This window comes from Mustela lutreola, chromosome 6, assembly GCF_030435805.1.
Source record: "Mustela lutreola isolate mMusLut2 chromosome 6, mMusLut2.pri, whole genome shotgun sequence".
Lineage (NCBI taxonomy): Eukaryota > Metazoa > Chordata > Mammalia > Carnivora > Mustelidae > Mustela > Mustela lutreola.
This window is the reverse complement of record NC_081295.1, coordinates 121249427-121264881: the sequence shown is the minus strand read 5'-3', so window position 1 is coordinate 121264881 and position 15455 is coordinate 121249427. Positions and strand designations below refer to the sequence as shown.

The 15455-nt window shown below is 36.5% G+C and overlaps 1 protein-coding gene across 17 annotated transcripts in view; it reads right to left on the bottom strand.

Annotated features, from left to right (window-relative positions):
* Positions 1-11615: 11615 nt before the first annotated feature.
* The window catches only part of LOC131834290 (butyrophilin subfamily 1 member A1-like), a 68538-nt gene continuing 64698 nt past the window's right edge, over positions 11616-15455 (bottom strand). For 7 of the 17 annotated variants that reach the window (XM_059178742.1, XM_059178747.1, XM_059178755.1 and 4 more), the window contains 5 exons: positions 14873-14890; positions 13967-13993; positions 13458-13484; positions 12871-12897; positions 12441-12638 (listed from right to left, as the gene is read on the bottom strand). In XM_059178742.1, the coding sequence (XP_059034725.1) occupies positions 12579-12638; positions 12871-12897; positions 13458-13484; positions 13967-13993; positions 14873-14890 (159 nt within the window). In that variant the 3' untranslated portion in view covers positions 12441-12578. Of the gene's footprint in view, positions 12697-12870; positions 12898-13457; positions 13485-13966; positions 13994-14872; positions 14891-15455 lie in introns of all 17 variants that reach the window. The other 10 variants (XM_059178740.1, XM_059178738.1, XM_059178739.1 and 7 more) reach the window with 4 other exon arrangements.

The following is a 15455-nucleotide window of genomic DNA, read 5'->3' as shown; positions in this document are numbered from 1 at the left end:
GTCCATCCACAAATAAATGGATAAAGAAGATGTAGTGTATATGTATATAGTGGGATACAATGGAGAAATCAAAAGATGAAATCTTGCCATTTACAATGATGTGGATGGAACTAGAAGGTATTATGGTGAGCCAAATAAGTCAACCAGAGAAAGACGATTATCATATGATCTCCCTGATATGAGGAAGTTGAGAGGCACAGTGAGGAGTTTGGGGGTAGGGAAGGAAAAAATGAAACAAGATGGTATCAGGAGGGAGACAAACTATAAGGGACTCTCAATCTCACAAAACAAACTGAGGGTTGCTGGGGGTGGGGAGTAGGGAGAGGGTGATTGGGTTATGGACATTGGGGAGGGTATGTGCTATGGTGAATGTTGTGAAGTGTGTACACCTGACTATTCACAGACCTGTACCCCTGGGGCTAATAATGCATTATATGTTAATTTAAAAAAAAGAAATGTTTTTCACACATCTATTGAAATGATCATATGGTTTTTATCCTTTCATTTATTGTTGTGGCATATCACATTGATGGCTTTGTGAATTTTGAACCACCCTTATATAATGGGAATAAATCCCAGTTGATTGTGTTGTATGATTTTTTTTTAATATGTTGGTGGATGAATGTTTTGCTGATAATTTTTGCATTTATAGTTATCAGAGATATTGGCCTGTAGTACTCTTTTTTGTTGTATTGTTATCTGTTTTTGATATCAAGGTGATACTGACCTCATAGAATAAAGTTTTTCTTTGTTTTCTGTTTTTTGAAATAGTTTGAGAATAACTAGTAACTTTTTAACTTTTTATATTTTATTATTTTTTTATTTTATTTATTATATATGTATATTTATACATATATTTATATATATTTATATTTTAACTTCATTATTTATTTATTTATTATTTATTTTATTATTATTCTTTTATTTTTAATTAACTTTTTAAAACTTTTGGTAGAATTGCCTGTGAAGCACTCTGGTCTTGTTTTCCCATTACTGAATCCATTTTATTTCTGATAATTGGCCTATTCAAATTTTCTACTTTTTTTTCCCTGTTTTAATTTTGGTAGGTTATATATTTCCATGTATTTAGCCACTTCTTTTTTTTTTTTAAGATTTTATTTATTTATTTGACAGAGATCACAAGTACGCAGAGAGGCAGGCATAGAGAAAGAGGAGAAAGCAGGCTCCCCAAGGAGCAGAGAGCCCGATGTGGGGCTTGAATCCAGGACCCTGGGATCATGACCTGAGCTGAAGGCAGAGGCTTTAACCCACTGAGCCACCCGGGTGCCCCTAATTCACCCACTTCAAAGTTGTCAATTTGTTGGTATATAGGTATTCATAATATTGTGCTATAATTGTTAGTATTTCTGTGGTATTATTTCACCTCTTTCATGAGCTATTTTATTTATTTAGGTCCTCTCTCACCCCCCCTTTTTTATGAGTCTGATTAGAGATTTATCAATATTGTTGATTTTTTTCTTCAAAGAGCCAGTTCCTACCTTCTTTGATCTGTTCATTTTTTTTTCAGTTTTCATTTAATTTATTTCTGCTCTAATCATTATAATTTCCTTCTTTTTACTGGGTTTGGAATTTATCTGTTCTTCTTTTTCTAGCTCCTTTAAGTGTAAGTTTAGGCTATATATTTGAGATTTTTCTTTCTACTCGAGGTGGGCTATATTGCTATAAACGTCCTTCTTGGAATCACTTTTGCTGCCAAAAAATTTGGATCAAAGATTTTGGACCATTGTGTTTGATTTTTAAAATCAACTATGATGGCTGAGATTTATTTAGTCTGTTTTTATGGTCTAGACTGATGAAGGAGCACTTAAAATTTTACATGTATCAGTTTAAATTACCAACATTTTAATAAGCATCCCATATTTTAGTTCAGTTAGGACTCACCCATTAACACAGATTCATTCCTGGTACAAGATTAGACCATTGAAATCCTGTCCTGCCATGATGCCCCAGCGTGGAGAACCATAGACCTCCCACCACACACCTGCTTCAATTCCAGCTGTCCCACCAGGGCATTCTCTGAGGGGAGAGCCCTGGAACACCATAGCTTATACTCACTTGATTTCCTCTATACTGCCAAGAAGCCTTCAGTGCATAGAGCCATGGAATCCCTCAGCTTGTACTCACTTCACCTTCAGCTACCCTGCTAGGGCACCTTCCGAATGAAAATATCTGAGTTCCCCCACCTTAATCCACTTCAGCTTCAGCTATTCTAGGACAATCACTGTGTGGAGAGCTCTGGGACCTCCTGTCATGCACACACTTCATTTCAACTTTTCTGAAAGTTCACTATCTGTACATAGAGCCTCAGGATGCCCCAGACCATGTGCACTTCAGCTTCAGCCATCCTACCAAGGCAGCCCCATTATGGACCCTCGGTCCATGCCAGCCACAACTCCAGCCAGTCAGCAAAAATGACTAGGCACACATAGTTCACACAGGAGATGACTATACATAAGACTATTCCCTCAAGTTTAGAAGAAATAACTATTCTATTTAATTCATAGAACCAAACAGAAAGTTAAGCAAAATAGAGAGACAGAGGAATATGCTTCAAATGAAAGAACAAGACAAAACCTCAGAAAAAGAACTAAATGAAATGGATATTATCAATGTGCCTGACAAAAGAGTTTATAGTAAATCTCATGCTCACCAGGCTGGAGAGAAGAACAAAAGAACTCAGAACTTCAACAACAACAACAAAGAAAAAATGAAAAAGAGTTGAAGACTACAATAACTAATATAAAAAACACACAGGAGGGAATCATTAGAAGATTAGTAGATGCAGAAGAAAATTTCAGTGATCTGGAAGACAGGGTAATGCAACCAACTTAGACAGTAAAAGGAAAAAAAAGAATTTTAAAAACCAAGCGTGGATTAAGGGATGTCTTAGATGATATGAAGTGAACAAACATTCACTTTATAGTAGTCTCAGAAGGAGAAGACAGAGGGAAAGGTAGAAAAGACATCCAAAACCAACATAATATTCTTTGTAAGTGAACATGAAACATTCTCTGGATAGTTCAAATGTTAGGTGACAAAAGAAGTCTCAATGAATTTAAGAAGGTTCAAATCATGTCATATATTTCTTTTTTTTTTTTTAGATTTTATTTATTTATTTGACAGAGAGAGATCACAAGTAGGCAGAGAGGCAGGCAGAGAGAGAGGAGGAAGCAGGCTCCCTGCTGAGCAGAGAGCCCGATGCGGGACTCGATCCCAGGACCCTGAGATCATGACCTGAGCCGAAGGCAGCAGCTTAACCCACTGAGCCACCCAGGCGCCCCATGTCATACATTTCTGACCACAATAGTATGAAATATGAAATAAATCACAAGAAAAAAGAAAAAAAAAACTAGAAAAAACACATGTGGAGGTTAACCAACATGATATTAAACAACCAAAAGGTCAAAAACAAAATCAAAGAAGAAATTTAAAAAAATACATGGAGACAAATGAAAATGGAAATACAATTGTCCAAAATCTTTGGGGTGTTGCTAAAGCAGTTCTGAGGGAATATTTATAGCACTATAGAATTAATTCAGGAAACAAGAAAAAACCCCAATCAATCTAACCTAATACCTTAAGGAACAAGACAAACAATACCCCAATGTTTATAGCAGCAATGGCCACAGTCGCCAAACTATGGAAAGAACCAAGATGCCCTTCAACAGACAAATGGATAAGGAAAATGTGGTCCATATACACTATGGAGTATTATGCCTCCATCAGAAAGGATGAATACCCAATTTTTGTAGCAACATGGACGGGACTGGAAGAGATTATGCTGAGTGAAATAAGCCAAGCAGAGAGAGTCAATTATCATATGGTTTCACTTATTTGTGGAGCATAACAAATAGCATGGAGGACATGGGGAATTAGAGAGGAGAAGGGAGTTGGGGGAAATTGGAAGGGGAGGTGAACCATGAAAGACTATGGACTCTGAAAAACAATCTGAGGGGTTTGAAGTGGCGGGGGGGTGGGAGGTTGGGGTACTAGGTGGTGAGTATTATAGAGGGCACGGATTGCATGGAGCACTGGGTGTGGTGAAAAAAGAATGAATACTGTTGTGCTGAAAATAAATAAATTTAATTAAAAAAAAAAAGCCAATGTGAGCCGAAGGAAGGAAATAATAAAATCAGAGCAAAAATAAATGACTTGAAGACTAAAAATTGAAGAAGAAAAAAAGAAAATATAGAAAAGATCAATGAGGGGCACCTGGGTGGTTCAGTCAGTTAAAGCCTCTGCCTTTGGCTCAGGTCATGATCCCAGGGTCCTGGGATCGAGCCCCGCATTGGGCTCTCTGCTCAGCAGGGAGCCCTGCTTCTTCCTCTCTCTCTCTCTGCCTGCCTCTCTGCCTACTTGTGATCTCTCTCTGTTGAATTAAAAAAAAAAAAATCCATGAAAGTAAGAGCTGGTTCTTTCAAAAGATGCACAAAATTGATAAACCTTTAGCCAAACTTATGAATAATAAAATAGAAATGACCCAAATAAATAAAATTAGAAATGTAATAGAAACAATAAAGCAGTCCAAGATGATAGAGGGGTAAGAGACCTTAATTTCATCTGGTCCCAGGACTTCAGCTACATAAGCTATCAAACCATTTTGAACACCTGCAATCTCAACCAAAGATCTAAGAAAAGAATTACTGCAACTCTACAAATAGAAAAGTGACCTCTTTCTGCAAGGTAGGAGGTGTGGAGAAGGTAGTATGAGGCAATATATGGGAAGACAGACCATGGGGGAGGGATCCTCCATCAGCCAGCTACTTGCAAGTGATAGAGCAGTGCAGCACAAACCTGGAAATTTTAGAATTCTGTTCCAGTGAAGGACATTGGTCAGGTGAGTAAATGCCAGTGGAGGGTGGGCAGGTGGAAACTTCGCTGGGACAATGTGCTCTTAGGATCCTCAATGCAACACAAAGATTAGAGTACCTGAGTGTGGCAGAGCTCCTAGGTATCAGAGCAGGGAAACTGGCTGCAATCACTGAGTCCAGGAGTGGGCTCTCAGCTGAGGTTTGCCATAACCCTTGAACTGTGGCACAGTCAGATGACTGTTTCTGAGCAAGGGCCCAGCAAGCAGCCATTGGGTGATATTCCCCTTCCCTCCCAGGATGAGTAGAAGGGAAGCATGCCACAGGAGTCTGCAGGGTTTTGAGACTTGAAATGTCTGAGATAGAAATGCTCGGTCACAAGGCTGTGTGAGCACGGACTATGGCCAGAGACCAGGGAGACAGGAGTGACTGACTTCTTTTCTCTGAAGGCTCGCTGAGGTCAGGACCTGAGCTCAGGGCCCGAAAAATGGGAGGCCACCATTTTCTTTCTCAACCTCTACAGCTGAGCAGAATGCCTTCAGGAAACAAAAGCCACTTGGAGCAAATGGGAGCAGATTACTTAGTTGACACCTCTGGCAAAGGTGGTGCAATTCCAACTTTGGCAAGGACATTTGAGAATCAATGCAACAGACCTCTCCCTCAGAGGATCAGCAAAAACATCCAGCCAAGACCAAGTTTAACGACTGAGAACTTCAAAACTCCAGCGCTAGGGGAATATAGCACATAGAACTTACAAATTTTTCTCCATGATTCATTAGTCTTCCACCTTTAATTTTTAAATTTTCTTTATTTTTCTTAAAATTTTTTCCTCCTTTTTAAAGATATTTTTTAATTTTTATTTTTACAATCACATTCTATCCCTTTATGGTACTTAGCCTTAATATATCTTAATTTACATATATAAAGATATAAATATAGATATAAAGCTATCTGAAAGAAAAAAGATATATATATATATGTGTGTGTGTGTGTGTGTGTGTGTGCACATATATATGTATATAGGTTTCTTGCTTTCTGTCTGTCTGTCTTTCAAACTTTGGGATCCAGTTTCTTCTAACAGACCAGAAAACAACTAAAATCTAGTGTATGACTGTTCTATTCACCTGCCAGATCATAATCTTTTTGTTTGCTTGTTTTTCTTCTTCTTCTTTTTTGTTTTCTTTTGTTAGAGTCTTTTTAACTTTCTTCTTTATAGTTACATTTTATCCTCTCAATGTATTTAATTTTACTTTTTTATAAAAGGTTTTATTTTTTTCTTACAATTTCAAGATGTAGTTTCTTCTAACAAACTGACCAAGGTACACTCAGGAGGTAGAGTATTGCTCATTTATATTCACCTATCTGTTTATATCTCTTCCTTTTTGTTCTTATTTTGTCATTTTTTTCCATTTTATTTGTGCTACCTTGTTTTGTCATTTCCATTTTTATAATCACATTCTATCCTTTCATTGTATTTAACTTTATTTCTGTACATATAAAAGTTTTTCCTTCTTTACAATTTTGGAATCCATCTTTCTAAAAAACAGAGCAATATACAAACAGAATCCAGCATATTGCTCTATTCTGCTCACCTGTCTGATTATACATATTTTTCCCCCTGGTTTTGGATCTCTTCTGATTTGTTTAGTGTATATTTATCTGGGGTTGTTGTACTTTTAGTATTTTGTTCTCTTGTTCATCTACTCTTCTCTGGACATACTGACAAGACAGAAAAACTCACCTCATAAAAAGAGAACAAGAGGCAGTACTGACTGCCAGGGCCTAATCAATATGGACATTAGTAAGATATTGGAACCAGGGTTCAGAATAACAATTATAAAGATACTAGCTGGGCTTGAAAAATGATTAGAAAACACTAGAAAATACCTTTCTGGAGAAAAAATAAAAAGAACTAAAATCTAATCAAATGGAACTCAAAAAGACTATTAATGAGATGCAATAAAAAATGGAGGCTCTAACTGCTAGGATAAATGAAGAAATAGTGATATAGAAGACCAAAAAGTGGAGAATAAGGAAGCTGAGAAAAAGAAAAACAACTACTGGATCATGAGGGGAGAATTCAAGAGATAAATGACACCATAAAGTGAAACAGTATTAGAATAATTGGTATCCTAATAAAAAATAAAAAATGTTTTAAAAAGTGGTCTTTAAAAGATGTAGTGATATTATCACTTATTATCCAATACCAAATCCCAGGAAAGGGGAAAATTCAAAATATTAAACTATAATCCAGTCTGTTCCCTTTCCAAAAAGTATAATCTCAAATTGTCTGCTGCTGTCTTCTGGGGTTTTTTGTTTGTTTGTTTTGAGGTTTTGGAGTTTGTTTCTGTTTTTACCAAAACAGTTGAGAGGAACTATATAAAATAAAAGAGAGTTTAAAGGAAAAAAAAAAAGAATAATTGGTATCCCAAAAGAAGAAAAAATATAGAGAGGAGCAGAAAGTATATAAGAGCAAATTATAGCAGAGTACTTCCCTGATCTTGGGAAGGAAACGGGAATCAAGATGCAAGAGGCACAGAGAACCACCCTCAAAATCAATAAAAATGGGTCAAAACCTTAACATATAATAGTGAAACTTAAAAATCTCAGAGACAAAGAGAAAATCCTGAAAGCACCTCAGGACAAGAGAGCAGTAACCTATAAGGGTAGAAACATTAGATTGGCAGCAGATCTGTCCACAGAGATCTGGCTGACTAGAAAAGACTGACAAGATATATTCAGGGTGCTAAATGAGAAAAACATGCAGCCAAGAATATCCAGCTAAGATGTCATTCAAAATAGGTTCCAGTACAAACAGAAACAGAAAAAGAATTTATGATTACCAAACCAGTCCTATCAGAAATACTGAAAGGGGTCCTCTATACAAAGAGAGTCAAAAATTAACATAGACCAGGAAGGAGCAGAGACAATACACAGTAACAATCACGGTACAGGCAATACCATGGTACTAAAGTCATATATTGCAATAGTTATTCTGAATGTAAATGGGCTAAATGGCCCAATCAAAAGACACAGGGTATCAGATTGGATAAAAAAGCAAGACCCATTAATATACTGTCAGCAAGAGCCACATTTTAGAACCAAATACACCTGCAGATTTAAAGTGAGGGGGGCTGGAAAACAATTTATCATGCTAATGAGCATCAAAAGGAAGCTGGGATAGCAAACCCGTATATCAGAAAAATTAGATTTTAAACCAAGGACTGAAATAAGAAATGAGGAAGGATACTATATCCTACTTGAAGAGTCTTTCCAACAAGAAGATCTAACACCTCTAAGTAGTCCTGAGAGAAAAGTATATAGTGATACAAGCCTTTCTCAAGAAACAAGAAAGGTCTCAAATACACAACTTAACACTACACCTAAAGGAGCTAGAGAAAACAGCAAAAAAGCCTAAATCCAACAGAAGAAGGGAAATAATAAAGATTAGGGCAGAAATCAATGAAATAGAAACCAAAAGAACAGTAGAAAAGATCAATGAAAGTAGGAGCTGGTTCTTTGAAAGAATTAATAAGATTGATAAACCCCTGTCTAGAGTTATCAAAAAGAAAAGAGAAATAAATAAATAAATAATTATCATGAATTAAATAAAATTATGAATGAAATCAGAGAGATAACAACAAACTAAAGAAACACAAACAATTCTAGAAACATGTGAGCAACTATATGCCAACAAATTTGGCATATGTGGAAGAAATGGATGCATTCCTATAGATGTGTATAAACTATATAGAAACTGAACTAGAAAGATAGAAACTTGAACAAATACATTTGCAGCAAGAAAATTGAAGCAGTAATCAAAAATCTCCCAACAAATAAGAGCCCAGGGCCAGATGACTTCCCAGGGAAATTCTACCAAACATTTAAAGAATTAGTACATTTTCTTTAAGATGTCTCAAAAAATCAAAATGGAAGGAAAACTTCCAAACTCTTTTTATGAAGCCAGCATTACCTTGATCCCCAAACCATACAAAGACCCCACCAAAAAGGAGAATTTTGAATATCCCTGATGAACATGGATGCAAAAATTCTTACCAAAATATGAGCCAATAGGATCCATTAAGATCATTAAGAGGATTATTAACCATAACCAAGTGAGATTTATTCCTGGGCTGCAATCAGACAACAAAAAGAAATAAAAGGCATTTGAAATGGCAAAGAAGAAGTCAAACTCTCTCTCTTTGCAGCTGACATGATACTCTTCAACAAATGGTGTTATTTCTTCAACAAATGGTGTAGAAAAGATTTGACAGCCCCATGCAGAAGTATGAAACTGGAACATTTCCTTAAACCATACACAAATATAGACTCAAGACAGACCAAAGACCTAATGTGAGACAGGAATCCATCAAAATCCTAGAAAAGAACACAGGTAGCATCCTCTCCAATCTTGTCCGCAGCAACTTCTTGCTAGACATGTGTCCAAGAAAAATGAAACAAAGACAAAAATGAGCTATTGGGACTTCATCAAGATCAAAAGCTTTTGCACAGCAGAAGAAACAGTCAACAAAATCAAAAGACAACTGACAGAAAGGGAGAAGATATTTGCAAATGACATATCAGTTAAAAGGCTAGTATCCTAAATCTATAAAGAACTTATCAAACTTGACACCCAAAGAACAAATCCAATCAAGAAATTGGCAGAAGACAATAACAGACATTTCTCCAAATAAGACAACCAAACGGCCAACAGACACATGAAAAGTACTCAACATCAGTCCACAGGGAAATACAAATCAAAACCACAGTGAGATACTACCTCACACCAGTTGGAATAGCTAAAATTAACAAGTCAGGAAATGACAGATTTTGGTGAGGATGAAGAGAAAGGGAAACCCTCCTACACTGTTGGTGGGAATGTAAGTTGGTACAGCCACTCTGGAAAAGAGTATGGAGGTTCCTCAGAAAGTTGAAAATAGAGCTACCCTATGACCCAGCAATTGCACTACTAGGTATTTACCCTAAAGATGCAAATGCAGTGATCCAAAGGAGTGCATGCACCAAAAATGTTTATAGCAGCAATGTCCATAATAGCCAAACTGTGGAAAGAGCCTAAATGTCCATCAATAGATGAATGGATAAAGAGATTGGTATATATACACAATGGAATTCTATGCAGCCATCAAAAACTGAAATCTTGCCATTTCAGCAATGTGAATGAAACTTGAGGTTATTATGGTAAGCAAAATAAGTCAATAAGAGAAATACAATTACCATTATCATGTTACTGATATGTGGAATTTAAGAAACAAGGCAGAGGATCATAGAGGAAGAGAGGGAAAAAAATGTAACAAGATGAAACCAGAGGGGGACAAAACCTGAGTCTCCTAATCATAGAAAACAAACTGAGGGTAACTGGAGGGGAGTGGGATTGAGGGATAGAATAACTGGGTATGTGTTGTAATGAGTACTGGGTATTATATAAGACTGATGAATCATAGGTCTGTATCCCTGAAACAAATAATATATTATATTTTAATTAATTAAATGTAAATTTTGAAAAATTAAAAAAAAACAAAGTAAGAATATAGTCATACACTGAGATTAAGGGGGCAGTAGACTTGGAAATTTAAAGAAGGTAGATTTTTTTTTTTTTAAGTTGGGAACATGCCCTGCATGCAGCCCCTACACAGGGTTCAAACTCACAACCCTGAAATCACGATCTGAACTGAAATCAAGCATCAGATGCTTAACTGAACCACACAGGTGTCCCAAAGTAGGTGGAATTACTAATGAAACTGACTGAAAAATAAGGACATGCAAATGGCTGAAGACACATGGGAGGATTATTGGATAGTGCTGGTGTTCAAGTTCTCATAGGTGATTATGCATGTATAGGGGAACCAATCTCCTCATATATCTGGAGTGCTATAACATATTAAGCTGCCAGTATGAGAAATGGATAATTAGATTGGTTCATATTTTGAGTTTTGGCAAGACAACGTAACAGAAAGATAATGATGCCAGGGATTTTCATTTATCAGTAAGAGAATGCTAGAAATTATTAACCATGGAACTAAATTAGGGAAGGTTAATAAGTGAAGTCAGGGGGCACCTGGGTGGTTCAGTGGGTTGAAGCCTATGACTTCGGCTCAGGTCATGGTCTCGGCATCCTGGGATGGAGCCCCGCATCAGGCTCTCTGCTCAGCAGGGAGCCGGCTTCCTCCTCTCTCTCTCTGCTTGCCTCTCTGACTACTTGTGATCTCTCTCTGTCAAATGAACAGATAAAATCTTCAAAAAAGAATAAGAAGAGAAGAAGAAGAAGAAGAAGAAGAAGAAGAAGAAGAAGAAGAAGAAGAAGAAAGAAGAAGAAGAAGGAGGAGGAGGAGGAGAAGGAGGAGAAGAAGAAGGAGGAGAAGAAGGAGGAGGAGAAGGAGAAGGAGAAGAAGGAGGAGGAGAAGAAGGAGGAGAAGGAGAAGGAGAAGAAGGAGAAGGAGAAGAAGAAGAAGAAGAAGGAGAAGGAGAAGGAGAAGGAGAAGGAGAAGAAGAAGAAGGAGAAGAAGAAAGGAGAAGTAGTAGTAGTAGTAGTAGTAGTAGTAGTAGTAGTGAAGTCAGGAGAAACTGACTCCTCAGAAAAGTTGAGGGACCTAAATGAGACTGACACACTGGAGGAATGTGAGTACCTAAGTAATAAGCTACCGGACTTTATACTTCCTGTTCCATCTAAATAATCAGTTGTGGATGCCATCTGTTGCCATGTTTAAAGAGAGAGTGCATAAGTCAGGAATAGATTCAATCACAAATGACAAATATCCAATAAACAAATGGCTTAAAGATAAAAGTTTATTTCTCACTTTAGAAAAGAATTCTAAAGTTACATAATAGAGTAGTTCCATAAAGTTGCCAAAAAAACCCAAGTCTACTGTAATTTCTCTGCCATGCATATTGTATTTCATAGTCAGAGATGGTCTTTCAGTTTCATTCACCATGACACATTCAGCCAGCAGAAAAGATAAAGAAAAAAAAAATGAAGGATACAATTTCTCTTTTAGGACACATTCCAGGAATCACACAGAATAATTCAGGTTATAACACACTGGTCATCAACTAGTCACATGCAACAGGGGAAGCTAAGAAATCTAATGTTTATATGAGGTTGTCATAAAACAGGGTAATAGTATGAAAACATTACAATTAAGGAAGAGGGGAGAACTGATATGAGGAACAATCACCAGTTTTTATCTCAGAGCATCATCTTAAGAATGACTTATAAGAAGAAGGAAAAAATCCTTTGCATCTCCTTAGGGGAGAATTATAATAATCATTGAGGCCCCAAATAAAAATTTCTCCTATTCAGGTATGTTAATTACAACATCATTCTCTTCTTCCATTGGACAGATGCTTAGGGAACCTGCTTCAGAGGACCAAAGCCTGAAAAGTGGTCGTAGGGCACCACTAAATGTGTTCTTAGTAAAGGAGAAAATGTGGGATCCATCTGTCATATTGTAGAAAGATACATCTCCATCTTCATAATCCAGGAATATCCCCACAATATGGGGTATTTCTCTTACAGTGAGACAGGTTTCTGGGGAGGTGAGGGCCCAGCACTCTCTATTATAGAATCTGATGGCCCAGAAACCATTCTGTGGTGACACAGTGACCCTCCCCTTCCTTGTTACATTATTGAGACAAATTCCCAGGTCCCAAGAAGGTGCATCCTTAACCTTAACCTCCCAGAAGGATCTCCCAGAGTTGATGTGCTGCTGACCCAACACGCAGGGGAGGGAGTCAAATCTCTGGGTGGAGCTGGACAGATTTTGATGACTTTCTTGCCAGGTCACTCGTCTCCTGTTTTCAGACAGAAGAAGGGAAGGATGGGCAGTGTCTTCATCCAGGGTCACATTTACTGTGGACAAGTAGATTATTATTTTTCTGGGAAGGACCAAGTAAGCTTGGACCAGAGGATTCCCCTTTCGGTGAAGGTTTCTTTTGCCTTGGGTAAATCTAACTCACCTCCACCCATCTTTCTGCAAGACTACCCCACAAGAAGCAGTGTCCCTCTGCATCATCATAGACTTACCAGCCTGGAACTCTTCTTTCCTCCAGTCTACAAGAAACAAGTGTACATGAGAACCTACCCTCTAAAATATAGCTGCCTTTCTCACCAGAATACCATGAGTATAAATTCCCTAGGATTAATTCAGGAATAATAGCAACCAAAGGAAATACTCTTTTATATCCTTAAATATCTATTTATTTACCTTTTGCCAAATTGTGTTTAACTTGAAGATTTGACACATGTAATGCTCTCTTTATATAATGTTCCCTCGGGAAAAATTTCATTTAAGTATTTAGGATGTTGAGAGGAAACAGGAAATATGGTGAATCTGATCAAATAACTTATTTTTTGCTTTAGTTTTTTCAGATTTTTAGCAGAAAATAACCATTCTACCTATGTTCAACTTATGCTCAAAAGTAAAGAAACTGCTAAAATTTAGTATTTCCAACACATTATTATCAATTCAAATATTGAGTAATCTGCCAAGTTTATGGAATATATGCTTTGGAGTGGCTTTGATTTTTAGCACATTGTTTTATACACAGTAGGTATTGATTTAAAATATCTTTGATACTAGGACTTTCTTCATCAGAGTTCATAGCACTCACCAGGATATAATTGTGCCTTCCTCCAGGCTGGAAGAAAGAAAAAATAAATAAATAAAACTCTTACCTGTTTTCTCTCATTGTCTTTTCCATTTCTCCCTGTCTTTGTCCAATTCCTTCTGAAATTCTTGGATTTCCTGTTTAATACTGTATTATTCTCATACTCTCTTTTTTTCAAATATCATTTTAAAAAGATCACGAGTAGGGTAGGTACGAATATAGAAGGAAGACAAAGTAGGAGAGATGGAGGAACAGGAAAGATAACATAAAATCAAGATAAGTTTGGAGGGGAGGAGGGAAAAATTGCCAAATCACTTAAGGTTTGCTCTTCTGAGAGATTTTACTAAACCTCTTTAAATTTAGAAAGCTAATGATACAGATACTTCTTTGCCAACCATAGACTTTTTTTTTTTTTTTTTTTTTTTTTGTATTTCTACATACTGTCTTACAACTTTAGGACAAGACCTGAGAGATGGTAGAATAGAGCTTTCTGAGAGACAAACATTACTCACCAGCCTTGTATTGAGCTTTCCTCCTAGCTGAGAGAAAACAGATGTATGAGACAGATCTTAACATCATAAGGAAGATATAATTAAGCATACATTTGGTAACATTTATGTATGTTTATTGGTCAAGTAAATCCCATTTCAAAAGTAATAAAAGGAATCTCTAAAGTCCATTTCATGTAGAAATTTTACTGCAATTTGCAGAATACAGTCTCTATACAATACACTATAGATTTAATATGAAGATTTAAATAATTCTTCTTATGTAATACTAAAAATAGCATAAAGATATCTTAGAAGATAACCTTGGACTTTAGAGATAATAAGCTATGAAGCTAATAAGCAATAAAGTTTGAGTGAAAAAAAAAGAATGTATAAAAGACCATAAAAGAAGAGCAACCTATTGAATTAATAAGTAAATAGATTTAAGTAAAAATGAAAGAAGAGTAATAACTATGGCTGGAAAGAGACAGTAAGCAGGCAAAGCATGCAAAAATACTTATATACCGTGGATCACTGGAAATTTGTCAAAAGAAAACTGTCATATGTCAAGGTTACACTTGACATCAGTATGAGAAATGTGTGGAAGGCAATCAAAAAGAGGAACTTCTGTCACTTGGCAGTTTTGGAGTCTGAGCCCATCCATTAAGAACTGGGGTAATATTATATACAAAACGATGGGCACTTTGTCTCAGAAGATGTGTTGGAGAACTCAATTTAAAGGACAGCTTTCTATTAAATGGAGAAGACCACTTCTCCTTAGCTTAATCCCCTCAGCTCACCAAGCTTATAATGATATTATGGCAATCATCTAGAAGATAGAACCCTGCAAATAAATCAAAGGAATGAAAAGGAATGACAAAAAATATTCCTAGGAAATACATCAGTAAAAAGAATGCTAGAAAAAGTTACCAATTTCCTGTTGAAATCCTGAAAAGTAAAAAGGAAAAAACTCATGTAAATGCCAGTCAACGTCAAGAAAATTGATATTGATTACTGACTCATGTATTTGGGGGAAATATAATTTTTATTATAATTTTTTACAAACATATAATGTATTAATAGCCCCAGGGGTACAGGTCTGTGAATTGCCAGGTTTACACACTTCACAGCACTCACTATAGCATATACCTTCCCCAATGTCCATAACCCCACCAACCTCTCCCAACCAGGAAATATAACTTTTAAAATGAGTTATGGAGGAAAACAACTGCTATGATTGTAAATTAAATTATTAGAAGAGTGGTGCTTTAAACACTCTTATCTTTTCCCTAAAATGTGGCTCTGTGCTTTATTAAAGTTTCTTAGAAAACATTCATGGAGATTTCAAAAGGTTAGCTCATTTATTAAGTTAACATTTTGTAGAGAGCAGTATTTGAGGGACACCTGGGGGGGCTCAGTCAGTTAAGCACCTGCCTTCAGCTCAGGTCATGATCTCAAAGTCCTGGGATAGTGACCTGCATAGGATTCCTTGCTCAGCGGGGCTATGGCTACT